This window comes from Amphiura filiformis, chromosome 14, assembly GCF_039555335.1.
Source record: "Amphiura filiformis chromosome 14, Afil_fr2py, whole genome shotgun sequence".
In the NCBI taxonomy this organism is placed as follows: domain Eukaryota; kingdom Metazoa; phylum Echinodermata; class Ophiuroidea; order Amphilepidida; family Amphiuridae; genus Amphiura; species Amphiura filiformis.
The window spans coordinates 47,643,710-47,659,399 of NC_092641.1; the positions used below are offsets into that span (position 1 = coordinate 47,643,710).

The window sequence follows — 15,690 nt, forward strand, 5'->3', positions numbered from 1 at the left end:
GCAATTATGAAACATGATCTGCATCCATGGCGTTGTCTTTTTTAAAGACATTTCTTGTTTCAAATTCAGTGGGCACAGCCCCGTACATATATTATTTAGAATCCGACCCCGGTATAGCATAATTGGCATAAATGCATAATAAACAGACACAGCGCATACAACACGTCTTGTATTTTTTATAGTAGTCTACCTAAAATGAAAAATAAAATGACTACCCCATTAACGAAAGTCTGCGTTTTTGCTCTTTTGTGTGTCGGTGTTTTCGAATTATGTGGGATTTTACATGTTACTCAGTACATCTTATCGACAGCAACAAGGATGCGCAACATGAACCTGCTTAGACACCGACAACGGTAAGGCTAACATAGCTAAACGTACACCAGTTTAATTCATCATTCCCTAAATTAATCTCTCTGACCTGACCATGGAAAACTCATCATTCCTGTTCTGATTCAACAGCTCAGATATCCATGAGAAAACTGCAGGGCAGTCACTGGAGATGAGATGTGTTTCGTCATAGATTTTAAATGGTTTCATGCATGGAAATGTGTGAAAAAAAAAAAGAAGGAATGCAGCGCAGTCTAGGCTAAACGTGGCTTTTATATTTGTATGTTTTTTTCTCGAAAAGTATTTCCTCACAGGGGGTTTATCCCTCAGAATCTCGCACCCAGGCGCCCACTCAAGTATGATAGTGTACACATGCGTGAACATTATTTTTTTAACACCCCCTAAACGAGTTTTACCCTGCCACTACCAGTACCACAAAAAGTCTTGAAAAATCTATTTAAAAAATCTGACAAATCCCAGAAATCCCTTAGGGGGCTGGCATTTTCTTCGGAAGGGGGGGTCCCAAAAATACAGGGGGGGGTCATAGAATTTTCAGACCAAAAATAGGGGGTTATAATTTTTTAACACCCAAAATAGGGGGGTATAGAATTATTAAGGGCTGGTGACTCAAAATTTTCGCGCGCTGCGCGCGCATTCTTTAACCTCGTAACCATTACAATATATGCACAATTTTTACACGCTCCGCGCGCCTTCTTTACACTTACACTTAAATTTTAACGTGCTCCACACACTTTCTGCACTTTAAGTTTTGACGCGCTTCGCGCCTTAGTTCCAGCAATGAATAATTTTTCATTAGTCGGAAGGGGGGGGTCATAAAATTTTCGACCCGCGATAGGGGGGGTCGTAAAAAATTGACTCCAGTCACCGACATATTTGTGACCCCCCTTCAGAAGAAAATGCCAGCCCCCTTAGGCTTTATATATTGTAATGCTATTGGGTGTCTCCTGACAATGCCACAGGGACAAATGGAGCTATTTTTTTCTTAAAAATGTATTATTTTAACTTTGGATGTATCGGATCTTGGGGTATCAGCTCAGATTCACCACAAATACAATTCCCATAGCCTATACATTATGATGTAGGCCTATTTTGTGGTTTGGTGGCTGTTCTTCAGTATCGTTTGCACCGTTTTTCATTCCATACTCCGTTTCTATTTTGGCTATTGTGAATAGCGTTTGTTTCGTTCATAATTTATTATAATTATATTGTTGTGTATCTTGCATTAGGGACCGTTCACAAACACTTGTAAGGGGGGGCCTGATGCAAAAAAAAAATTATCGCGAACATTTTTCGGGGCCCCCCTTTACAGACCTCGAAAATTTCAGGGCCCCCCTTTTGACATGAAAATTATGGGTCAACCCCATAGAAAAGCATATAAACTCAATTTTTCCAGGAAAATTTGTGGTCATTTTTCAGGCCCCCCCTTAGGAGGGTCAAAAATTTCAGGCCCCCCTTTTGCATCAGGCCCCCCCTTACAAGTGTTTGTGAACGGTCCCTTATGTTGTATAGTAACCTATTCAATTCGGCCGCTTCACAGCGACGGTAAATTGTACAGTTATATATCGATAAAAATATATTATAACTAGAGCCACATCCTGGTGATAGTCTACTGATAGACCATAAATTAAGTTGGGGGAGGTGGACCCTTGACCTTTGACACAACTCCTGCTAAATGTTCCAAACTGTTCCTTGGTGATGAGCTTTGTTGATCAGAGCAACTTAAAATTAGACTTTGACTTGACCTTTGACCTGGGATGAACTTTACGGGTTTATACTCTCCGGGAGTCAGGGATTATTTTCCGCAAGTTACAGCCCAATTGGAACAACTTCAAATTTGACCTGATCTTTGACATCGGATGACCTTTGCGGTTTTAGACTCCCCGAGTGTTGAGGATGATCATTTTCCCCGAGTTACAGCCCAATTGGAGTAGCTTCAAATTTGACCTGACCTTTGACCTCGGATGACCTTTGCAGTTTGGTAGGGATTATTTTACCCGAGTTAAAGCCCGATCAGAGGAACTTTAAATTTGACCTGACCTTTGACCTTAGATGACCTTTGCGGTTTTATACTCCCGGAGTGTCTATCCCCGAGTTACAACCCGATTGGAGCAACTTTACAAATTGCATTATGGGTAAACAACCACTTCACATTGCATTATGGGTAGGCTTACACAACCACTTCCATACCCTTACCAACAGACAGAAATGACAAATAAACAACCACTTCACATTGCATTATGGGTAGGCTTACACAACCACTTCCATACCCTTACCAACAGACAGAAATGACAAATAAACAACCACTTCACATTGCATTATGGGTAGGCTTACACAACCACTTCCATACCCTTACCAACAGACAGAAATGACAAATCTGTACCATTTGCAGACCATTCGAATAAAGTTTGAAATTCAAATATAATGTGCAGCAATGAATTCTGGGTAGACATTACGGTGCATGCATGTGTTACTTGAACTCTTTCTCTAGTGACTGCCAGAGGTATGTTTCCTCTACTACTGCAGTTGAACACATGTGTTAGTAGTTTGACTCTCCTGACCTTATAACCCACTTAGCCATATTTCTGCCAAGAGATATCCACAGACCCACAGACAGACCGAGAGCTCTGTGTTAGTGGTTTGATGTGCACAAGAATCTACCACTTTTAAGCCCAGTTGGGCATACTGACCCCATATGACCTTTGCCCTCGAGTGATATTAACTGGTCAAGTGTAAGAGCTGATATTCCGAGCAGTGATTAATGATGTAAATCAAACAACAATCTGGGCATGCATAGGTGGGACCGGGAGGTGGGATGACTCATACAAAATGCTGGAAATGTATGAAATCCTTTCTGTAAAAAGCTGGGAATGTTTAAAGTAATGAGAAAAAAGATGGACATTTTAAATTTAAGTCCCAAGTATTTTGGTACTCTTTTCATGCTTTCATTTAAAGATTAACACCCTTTACCATGTTGACCAGGTCATGTATAATAATACGCTTTAAGACGAAGGCATAATGTTTCAGACATTGAAATAAGTAAGCATTTTAGTTGCATGGGGTTTTTTTTTTTTCAGGTTCAACAACAATGCCCGATTATTTAATGTAGAAACCGAGCGAGGCCACTTTCGACATTTTCACGTATATCAATTGATCTCAAATCACATCTACAAATCACATTTAATCCCAGGTATGCTCTTGATAAAATATGAGACGTGCCATCAGACTTGTGTGGAAACAGCACGTCTTTGAACTTCCACTTTAGAACTTTAAGGGAAGCAATATTTTCGGCAAGAGTGTCTAAATTGAAAAATCAGTTATTAACAATGGCAATAATTATCTCCAAACTGAAACCAAAGAAAATGTATTAACTGGTCAAGTGTAAGAGCTGATATTCCGAGCAGTGATTAATGATGTAAATCAAACAACAATCTGGCCATGCATAGGTGGGACCGAGAGGTGGGATGACTCATATAAAATGCTGGAAATGTATGAAACCTTTTATAACCTTTTGGGAATGTCGAAAACGTTTTGTGTTTGCTGGACCCTGACATACAAACCTTTTTTTGTAAATCGTGTGTTTGATGGGCCTTTACTTATCCATGTGTAACTTTCACGAGACTACAATGAATCCTTTCTGTAAAAAGCTGGGAATGTTTAAAATAATGAGAAAAAAGATGGACATTTTAAATTTAAGTCCCAAGTATTTTGGTACTCTTTTCATGCTTTCATTAAAAGATTAACACCCTTTACCATGTTGACCATATTATAATAATACGCGCTTTAAGGGCTGGGGTATGAACGTTTGGACAGTATTTATTTTGGGGCATCAGAGCACATCAGACATATCGAATTGCACTCTGAATACGAAGAATGTCATTCTGATATCAAATAATTTTGATTTTTGAAATTCGCAATTTAATACATTTATGGCAAATCATTAAAAATTGATATTTTTAATATTTAACAGTACTTGAAGTAAACTTTATAAATCTGATGATTTATACTTAAAGTGTATGTAGGTGGGATGAAAAGCCGACGATCAATTGAAAATTTTGACCTTTCGTATTGAAGATATGGATTTTTTCCCCAAAACACCAAAAAAAATTAGGTCTATTTGGGAAAAAATCCATATCTTCAATATGAAAGGTCAAAATTTTCAATTGACACTTTTCCTTCCTGCTACATACACTTTAAGAATATATCATTAGATTTATATAATTTACTTCGAGGACTGTTATATATCAAAAATTTGAAAATATCAAATTTTTATAATTTGTCATAAAATTTGTATTATATTGTGATTTTCAAAAAATGAAAATTATTTGATATCAGAAAGACATGCTTCGTATTCATAATGCAATTCGATAGGTCTGAGGTGCTCTCATGTCCCACAAAAAATACTGTCGAAACCCAATAAACGCTCATTTTAGATCCCTTAAGACGAAGGCATAAAAATGCATAAATGTTTCAGACATTGAAATAAGTAAGCATTTTAGTTGCATGGTTTTTTTTATTTACTCAGGTTCAACAACAATGCTCGATTATTTAATGTAGAAACCGAGCGAGGCCACTCTCGACATTTTCACGTATATCAATTCGTACCGTGTAAAATTAACTTTTCTGTGCACTCACACATCTCAAATCACATTTAATCCCAGGTATGCTCTTGGTAAAATATGAGACGTGCCATCAGACTTGTGTGGAAACAGCACGTCTTTGAACTTTAACTTTAGAACTTTAAGGGAAGCAATATTTTCGGCAAGAGTGTTTAAGTTGAAAAATCAGTTATTAACAATGGCAATAATTATCTCCAAACTGAAACTTATTAAAGAAAATATATGAACTGGTCAAGTGTAAAGGTCCGTTCATACTACTCATACTGCAGTTACTGTCCGTTTTCCTATACACAATACACAGTGCTCTCACCATTGACGCGTGACCTCCACAAAATAATGATGTATGTTGGGAGAATGGACACTTGCCTAGTTAACATCACTGTGTGAAAAATAACCAGCCAATATTTTATTTATTCTCCAAAACTTCTAGCAAATATATTTCTCTAACATGACCTAAAATTACAGCTAGGTTAGATGTTCAGAAATGGTCGCACTTTTGTAAAATATGAGTGAGGGCAAGGCATAGCTAGCCAACTCCCCGTGTTAATTGAATGGAGATTTGACCGAAAATATTGGTATCGGACCGCTCACTTCTGAAGGATGCCACAAAAAACGGTAAAAGCTACATTTAAATTATTCTAAATAGGTTCTAGAAAATAAAGTTTTGTAACATGTCCTAAATTTTTAGCTAATTTAGATGTTTGGAGAGGGTCGCACTTTTGTGTTTTAGGAAGGATATGTAAACGACAGATAACACCAAAAATATGAAGAAATTATTTCCAAGTCAACAATCATTATGTTGCTCATTTTGAAGAATGCTGGTTAACAAAAAGCAGGTCTTTGTCTCATTTCGTGAACAATGATACACATACCATTGTTTCCTTTCGTTTCCTTTATAATCGGTTACCCAACTGAAGCTATAATACCAGCATTATTGCGATGTCGCACATTGAAAACAGACACTCGTGCACAACCAGAGAAGATCTGATTTAATCAGTTGAGCTGCTTCAATGAGTGTTATCTTGGTTTAATAGCTTTTAATGGGGTTTAAGTCCTGCAAAGGTCGAGATGAATTCTACTGTAGACATGACTGCATCATGTACCGCATTTGCGATGCGTTGCTTTGCGATGCGGTGCGTTGCCGCACTGCATCGTACTGCAAGTACTGCATTGCGATATCGCAACAAAGTTAAATATATTTTAACTGGGAATTGCGACGAGTTGCGTCGAGTTGCGGCAAAAGTAATCGATATATCGGCATCGCAAAGCAACGCATCGCAAATGCGGTGGTAGTATGAACGAACCTTAAGAGCTGGTATTCCGTGCAGTGGTGTAAATCAAACAACAGCCTGGGGATGAGCTAACAAACAGAGGGTGTAGAATGGGCAAGTGGACTACGGGGTAGTCTAAATTCAAGATGGAATCCAAATGAAATGCACTAGAAAAACATAATACACCAATATATCACTGATATGCCTAAATAATTTATTTTGGTTCCTTTTGGTTTGTTAATATAACAATTAACGTTTTAACCCGAGTTTTTGGCATACACTGTGGTTGGAGGTACAAAACTACCATAATAATACTCATTTTAACAAAACAATAACTGCATTTTAAGTGCAGATCCAAGTTTGATGGCTTGGGAATCGCCCATATATTGTAAGTAGAGCTGCCAAAATTGGACAAAAGTGTTCTTACTAGGTTATCTTAGTAATACAATCTTCTTATAGATCACAATGCCTAATGTGAGCCAAAATTAACCCTAACCCTAGTCGCTTTCAGGCCATTTTTGTCCGATGGTCATATCTCCTAAAGTAAGTGTCATAGGAAGTTTATTTTTGTGGCTGTCTATATATTTCTGACACCAATACATTGATTAACACTATTATTCTGCTTTTTGGAGTTGACATAATTAGCATAATATTCCCTCTGTCTACCAAATGACCGACAAAATGGATCATTATGGATTTTCATTATAATAGACAAACGAGGAAATGAGGACCCACTCTGAAAGATGCATGTATATTCTGTAGGTCTCACAGGTATTTAGCTTTCATCTTCTTGTCTGGGGTACATGAAGATCGCGTAACATGAAGATCGCGTGTTATGCAGCTTTTGGATTGTGTCTCAATTGTTTCTGTTCAAGTTATCATTATTGCTTTGTTTGTATTATGCTTCTGTTCCCTTGTTCGTGGTGTCTGCCGTTGGTTTGTTGTCACTTGGGGAGTTTCAGAAATACTTTGGTGGGGGGGGGGGGGCGGGGAAAAAGGGAGGGAGGCCAAAAAGTGTTGGACCTTAAAAAGGGGGGACCAAAAAGTTTTAGGTGGTAGGAAAGGGGGGGCCAAAAAAGTTTTCTGCTTTAAAACCCAAAATTTTCGCGCGCTTCGCGCGCATTGACACCCTCCATATCACTTTTAACATGGACAAGTTTGGGTTTTCAGTGGTTATGTTTGAACAAATGATGGTACTTCAGTAGCGTGTCCAGGGGGGGCTTTGGGTGCTTAAGCCCCCGCACTTTGTTAAAAATCATGTAAAATCAGCCGTTTTTTGGCGATTTTAGCCATTAATCCCCCTGCATAAATCTGAAAAAGGGGCTGAGCCCCCGCAGGAAAAGATCCTGGACACGCCGGTGTACTTAGTGAACACATGATATATGTATTAATTAATATAACATTAAAGATGATCAGCAACATGCAACATCTGGGTTGGTCTAAGAAATACTGGCACTTTTTATCATAGAAATTTATATCTCTTCAAAGTAGGCTGCAAACATGATTATGTACCAATCTGATCAAAATACAACTAAATCAAGAAAATATTGCAAATAAATTGGATTTCTTTGCACGTAAACTGCACAGTTTAGTTTAATATTTCTCGTTGCAAAATTATTTTATACACATAGGCCCATGAATACCATAGGGCAGAGTGGGCACAGGCCCAGGTGCCACAGTCTTCGGGGGCCAAAACTGATACCTGTGTACATTTGCATGACCAAATTATCTCATACCGGTATTTGACCATTTTAGCTTTTTGCAAGAATTAGTTCCAATTTTAACAATATTTTACCATTCAAGCTTCAATATGGCCAAATTTTTTGCGCGGTTCGTGCGCATTTGTATCATAATAGCCACGGATCCAAATTATGCTGATGTGCCTATGAACCTAGCTCCAATTAAATCATCTATTTCATTTATCCCTGTATTAAAAATCAGATAAACACCCTGATTTGGGACGAATCTAAATTAAATTCCTTGTGCTTGTACTTCATGCGCAATTGTCCCACCGGGAATGTTTCAAACATTTGAGTCCCTCAATGACATGTGACCCAGATACCACACCACTGGAAACAACACGTGTGTTTGTTATACGATAATGGGGGGGGGGGGGGGGGGGGGCAAAAAAGTTTTGTCTGTCAAAAGAGGGGGTCAAAAAAGTTTAGCGGTCCATCGAGGGGGGGTCAAAAAAGTTTTTGCGCAAAAAATCTGAGGAAGACCAGCCCCCCTACCAAAGTATTAATGAACACTCCCTTGTTTCTACTCAGAAACAATTTTATGGCTTGTTGCGGGCACCCGTGCGGGGGACCAGTTAAGGTTTGGTGCATTGTATTTGATTAATGTTTTTACGTTTTGCTTTTTTCTGATGCATGCATCGCCCACTGGTTTTTGTTTTTGCTCGTAAGTTAAATTGTTATGGATATAATTGGTGTAAGCGCGAAAATGTTGAATGTCAGATCAAAGTCATCCGAGGTGAATTAAGTAATGTCAATCACAAATTACAGGTCATTTGAGGTGGACTAAGTTTATATTTGGATTGTCAGAACACCTTCCCCAATCAAACACATTTCTCTTGCATTTGATCATCTTCTACTCTTCCCTAGACAAATCATTATACCAAATCTACACACCATGGAATTCACCATATCACGTCCAAGTTCACATTGGGCGCCACATTCCTTTTTTAAAGGAATTTTTATTTCTGATGCATGCATCGCCCACTGGTTTTTGTTTTTGCTCGTCCTCGGATGGGTTTTTGCATGGGTCAGGAAAACGTGAACGTTTCCTCGCATAATCTTTTTCCAGTAGTGTATTTTAATTGTTAATATTACAATAATATATATGCTTGCCTTATATGTATGTTTTTGAATGCAAATGTATAGTTTAAGAAATATTATTCTATGGTATAACTTTTTAAGCAATGTTCTGATGTTATTACTAGTACTGCCTTGGTTATGTGTAGCATGTTGTATAATTTATTGTAGTTTATTACTTTTGTATTATATTGTTTTGAATTTATTTGTAATTTGAATTTTGCTGTTGTTTTAAAAACCTCTGTTTTTATAGCGCCTTGAGGCCGCTTTTGCATGCATTAGTGCGCTTTCAATAAATGTCTTTTATTATTTTTTTATTATTTACAACTTTACCACTTGAACTACCTCTCGGACCATACACATTCCGCAGTTTATCCTATAGGCCTATATCCTACTAATAATAATCATCTTGTTCTACTATTACCAACTTCCTGAATTATCTATATATTTATCTCCTTGAAGTATAAAACGTAGAGCTCGAGCAATCATGACAGAATAGCTTACTGCAAATGTCGGTGCCAGAAAAAAATCACTAAATACCTGTAAGAATCCAATTACTGCTTGATTGACACAACGCAGTGCGGACATTTTGCCATTTGCAGTATTGCTACTCTGTCATGATTGCTTGAGCTCGGTAATAGTAGAACAAGATAGGATATACTGCTGTGGGCCTATGTTTTGTATGGTCCAAGAGGATGTACAAGTGGTAAAGTTGTACCCCAGACCAGAAGATGAAAGCTAAACATCTGTGAGACCAACAGAATATACCTGCCTCTTTCAGAGTGGCTCCTTATTTCCTTATGTGTCTATTATAATGATCTATTTAAGGGCATCAATATTTTCGGCATAAATGCCGGGCAAAAATGTCTCAATTGGAAAATCAGTTATTAACAATGGCAATAATTATTTCCAAACTGAAACAAAAGAAACTAGTGGCAAATGGTGGTCATAGACCACAAACCTAGCTGGGCATGTTGGTGTTGTGGAGGTATCTGACCTCTGCAAAATGTCCCAAAAATGTTCCCCTGGTCATGAGGTTTGTTGTCACCGAGTTTGAGTTCCGTACTCCTTACAGATGTCCAGAAAATTCAATTTTAAGATTTGACCCCAGATGACCTTTGACCTGACCCCTGCAATATGTTCCAAAAATGTTCCACTGGTCATCAAATCTGTTGTCACCGAGTTTGAGCCTCGTACCCCTTACAGATGTCCAGAAAATACATTTCAAAGATTTGACCTCTGCATGACATTTGACCTGACCCCTGCAAATATTCCCCTGGTTATGAGATTTATTGTCACTGAGTTTGAGCACCATACACCTTACAGATATCCAGAAAATAAAATTATAAGATTTGACCTCTGCATGACCTTTGACCTGACCCCTGCAAAGTGTTCCAACATATTCCCCTGATCATTAAGTTTGTTGTCACCAAGTTTGAGCCCCATACCAAATCTTAGAATTGCGTGACAACAAACTTGATGACCAGGGGAAAATGTTTGGAACATTTTGCAGGGGTCAGGTCAAAGGTCATCTGGGGTCAAATCTTAGAATAGCATTTTCAGGACATCTGTAAGGAGTACGGACTCAAACTCGGTGACAACAAACTCATGACAGGGAAATATTTTGGGAACATTTTGCAGGGGTCAGATACCTCAACAACACCAACAAGCCCCAGCTAGGTTTGTGGTCTATGACCACCATTTGCCACTAGTTATTGTTATACAATTGTTCCCATTTTTCATTCCAACTCAGTGAATTCCTCAACTATTACAATCTCACGTAACCGAATTGATTTTACTTTGATTCCACCAAATCAAAAACAACCTTCAGTACGTGTTTGAAATCGGTAACCGAAAAATCAATAATCAACAGTGGAAACTTACATTGCATCATTAACGACGCTCGTAAAAAACACTTTCAAGGTCGAAACAAGAAAGCAATGTGAGCATGGATGTCAATTGCAATTATTATACTATTATGTTTTTAAATTTTCAATATTTCTACATCTAACAACAAAAAAGGTAACACTGTTCCAATTTCAATTTTAGTGACTTAAGGGCTGGGGTATGAGCGACCTTGAAGTTCCGGTATCTGGAGAGGGGAAGCAATGAGTTACCCCAAATCACAGCGGCAGGTAGTGACTGGGCCGCCGAGTGCTAATATATATTTATTTTGGAAGGTTCGTGTTTGTTTTAAATTTTGGGGCGTTTTTCCAAAATTTGATATTTTTTGTCATATTTCAAAAAAGCGACATGCCAAAGACAACTCTTTGGGCACATAGTTTGTTATTGTTATTGCAGTTCTTTTCCACATACCTACGTTAACATTCGATTGGGTGATTTACTAATATTATATATTTTATGACTGCAATTTGGCATTTTCAATGCGTTTTACACGTATCATGAAATTAACGCAAATATCTAGTCACGCTGCTTTTAAATTTTTACCTGATCGTCGGCTTTTGCAGGCAACAGAATGCAGATTGGCTCACGATAGATGTCGTATTCCTCTATGTGGTTCACTCATTGATAAAATGAGTTTGCATTCCTTGTAACAAGACACACATTGCCGTCTGGAAACCGGGTCTGGTACTGATTTTGGGACAGCCAATAGACTTCAGCGCCGTATCAAATCTCATAAAAACCACACGACTGACGACTGTGTTTATGTTTCCCGCACGAAAGCTTGTGTCTACATCTATTACTATACTTCTTTGGAAACGTTGACCTTTGACCATTCTTTGTATAACGCCCTGATATGACCTTGATATGTTCGCTTGATTGGGTACGTTATAGCATCCATTTCATTGAGGTGTTAGGACTTGGTCAGTATATAATACTTGCAGGGATACAATAGTTTAACATGGTGTGTGAGCATGGTGAAAGACTCATTATTGATTAGGCGCGGACATATTAAAGGCACAGGTCCTTTGCGTGTATAGCAGAAAATTATAATAGAATGTGCGAATAGAATGTTTGGAATTTTGCAACTAAAATACTAACTGCATTCTGCATTATGTATTTATTTATTTATTTAGGCCTATGCCTATTTATTTATTTACTGACTTATTTATTTATTTTATTTATTTGGTATATTAGTTAGTAGGCCTAGTTAGTAATATTCCATGATAGGCCTACGTCGGTTTATTATTGATTGTTGATAACTTGACAACTTGATTGATTGCTCGATTGATAGTCATTTCACATTATATTCCTAGTTTATAGGCCAATTTGAATAACATCGTACATTAGATAAATAGACCTATCAGTATTGATTTATTCTATTCAGCAATATCAAGGATTACTATCAAACTTCTCATAGCTGATTGTCAGTTGGCTCAGTGGTAACGCAGTAGGTTTTACAACACCGAGTTCCCGGGTTCGATTCCCACCTCTGCCTATTTTTTGCAAGGCTGAGAAAAAAATGAAATTTCTGGACTGCAAACTTATTTGGCGCGCGATCTGAGCTGGTCCTTTTCTGGTGGCTGTGTCTGTTACAGGCACACTCCCTCTGCATCCAAACCAGGTTCACGCTCATTACACCTCCCTTAAGTCCAGAGACCTCAGAGAATTGATTGATGCCTTAACCCAAGACAAGGAGATATGCAATTTGAGAAATACTTCCCAAGACACCTTCAAAGAGGCATTATAATGGAGTGCTCATCTGTATAAAGGTGAAATAAGGCTCCGAAGGTGACTGTGCTGGTGCTCTACCCACAGACCCTAGAAAAGAATTACTTCTCATGTACATGCCTAGTATTGGATGGTGGTTCTTGTGAAAAGGTGCTTTAAATGCTCTGCCAGCTAGCCACAGGCTTCAACAATAACTTGTTTGTACTAATTTTAATGCATTTTTCAAACTGATTCCAAATATGTCTGCCATTTTTGAATTTTGAAACTTGTCGTCTGCAGTCGACTCCCGAGTTAAAGGCCAATACAGCCAGGGGGGAATGGGGAAAATGACTCTTGCCCCCCCCTTTGCCCCCAGTAAAACCCAAAATAACGAAAATTTCCACTTTTTGCTGCAATTTTGTGCAAAATTTGTTGATTTTGCCCCACCTGAAATTCACTTTGCCCCCTCAATGCACCCCGAAAAAAAGTGTAAATTGCTATCATCAGTATCTACTGCTAGAATGCCGAATTTGACAACCTTTTCGTGCGATTAAGAACAAAATGGGAGTAATAAAAGTACAGACATACTTGTGTTAATTTTTGTCTTTATCAGATCGCTTTCCCATTTCCATTTGTCTACTTCCGTAGTACATCTATGTTCGAAAAATGCAAAAAAATCTGAAATTTGATGGTCTAAAGCCAATGTAAATTGTCCCATATATTCTGTGAGTCTTTGAGCACAGATTGAGAGCATCAAATTTGAAAGGAAACAAATAAAAGTCAGTAATTTTTTTGTGGGGGAGGGATTGTACGGTAATAAACAGAATATTGGAGAGTATGTATTCATGTTGTTATCAGGCATCTGATTGCAAGGGGGATCGTAATAAACTGAATAGCAGAGTAGGCCTAGCATGAGCATTAATGTTGTTTCCAGGCATCTGGACACATTACAGGGAGGGATAATAATAAACTGAATAGCAGAGTATTGAGCATTAATGTTCTTACAAGGTATCCAGACACATTACAGGGGAGGGATAGTAATAAACTGAATAGCAGAGTATTGAGCATTAATGTTCTTACAAGGTATCTGGACACATTATCATGATTTATATAGGGGAAGGATAGTAATAAACTGAATAGCAGAGTATAGCATAAGCATTGCTCTTGTTTCATACATATCCAGACACATTACTGGGGAGGGATAGTAATAAACTGAACAGCAGAGTATACAATGAACATTAATGTTGCCGAGGCATCCGGTCACATTACTTGCGCATCATCTCTTTGTACTCCTAAGATGAATATAAATAAATCACCAATATTTTGTGTGCATGTTTTTATAGTTTATGGAGATACAGTAATGTCTCAACATGTAACCTACACTATGCTTGACAAATTGGCCTACATCTATTCATCCATAATAATCTCATACCTCAAGTCACAGTTTCAGTATCCATATTTAGTATAAAGCGTGACATTTGACATAAAGTATTAAAGAGATGAGATTTTGGTATCCAAAGATGAAAGGTCATACCTGGAGTGTTGAAATCTGTATTAGTGTCATAGAACTGTGACTGTGGAGTTGAGCATATTCTACATTCATATACCTGTCTATAATCTGACATTATGAATCCATTCAATCAAGAAACATATCTCTTACCATCCAACCCGGCCCACTTTTCCGTTTTTTTTTCACCTTTTTTCTTCCTTTTAGTTTTAACAAACCGTGGTCCATCAAATCGACATGACATTTGGGTTGGACGACTGTTCATATGGTAACGTTTTTTTGTTATGGAGCTTTCAGCGGTCCGTGCCGAGTCGTGCGATCATGCCAGGGAGATGTTTACCAATGCTTGACCCAATTGCAACACAAATAAAAGGCTGCTATTTCTCATATATTTGCCTAGTTTCTTGCGAGACTTACATAGCTCTCACCCAGTTATAATGCTCTGTGTGCATGCTAGCCATAAGCTTAGTATCCAAGATACGAGATGTTTTCTCAAAATATCAAGAGATAATTAAGAACCACCGAACCAATACTAGGCTTGTTTGTACTCATTTTAATGCATTTTTCGTGCTGATTCCAAATATGGTCATGAAAATTTACAATTCTGAAATTTTTTAATTTTTTAATTTTTTTTAAATTTGTCGTCTGCAATCGACATCCGTGTGGAGAGGGCTAAACGTAATCAATTTGATGAGTTTGATGGCGTTTTTTTGTAATGTGGAACACAGTGCTATGGTCGATAATATGTTATCAAATTCAAGGTTGAGGACATGATGGCGTTTTTATCCTCTTCCCGATCTTTGGCAGTCCCCATCCATCTTTATGCACCCCCATGTTTATTTGCTAGGGTTGTCTATTGATTTCAAGCTTCGAGGGTATGCATGCCTGATTCTGGAACACACAGTTAGTAGCTGATCATTTTCTCCTTTCCTTGCACTTTTTTGTAACCATATGAACTTACAGCACTTCAAAACAGATCTGTTGGTTGATGGTTGAATTTCTCGGTTACGATAAGGAGGATTATTGGTTACCATGGTTACGAGAGGACTAAAACTGATGTGATGCGTAATATTGGGCAAAAAGTATGTCCTAGTTAAATGTGACAGAATTGTTGTTGGAGCTATTATATTATAGTGTATGGCAACAAATGTTAAGGTTAAATTTTAATGATATTAATTTTACACACTTTTATTATGCAAATTTATATATGGTCATTGTGTATTTACTTTGCAAGCTCTTTATTGGGCTTACATACTGATCATTCACTGCATTGGTTTTACATGTTTGGGTGATATTTAAAGCAATTCTCAAAGCAAAATTGTGATGCTTTATGTGCAACTCATATAAACCCATTCAGTGATCCCAGCAAATTTAAATTGTGTATAAATTGCCTAAAAGTGTGGGATAAGTCATTAAAACTGTCTTTAGGTATTTAAATAAAAACTTTGGTAAAAAAAAAGAGAAAAATAGCAGTATTGATTAAGTTGAAGCTGCATTCAAATAGATGAAGCTAAGAGAAA

The 15,690-nt window shown here is 37.7% G+C and overlaps 1 protein-coding gene across 3 annotated transcripts in view; it reads left to right on the forward strand.

The window, feature by feature from the left end:
* LOC140169060 (alpha-2,8-sialyltransferase 8B-like) overlaps positions 1 to 15,690 on the forward strand; it is a 132,223-nt gene that overhangs the window by 12,072 nt on the left and 104,461 nt on the right. The window contains exon 1 of one of the 3 annotated variants that reach the window (XM_072192341.1): positions 158 to 353. The exons of the other annotated variants lie outside the window; for them this stretch is intronic. Coding sequence (XP_072048442.1) covers positions 196 to 353 — 158 coding nt within the window. The 5' untranslated portion in view covers positions 158 to 195. Of the gene's footprint in view, positions 1 to 157; positions 354 to 15,690 lie in introns of those variants that run through there. 3 annotated transcript variants of the gene reach the window in all.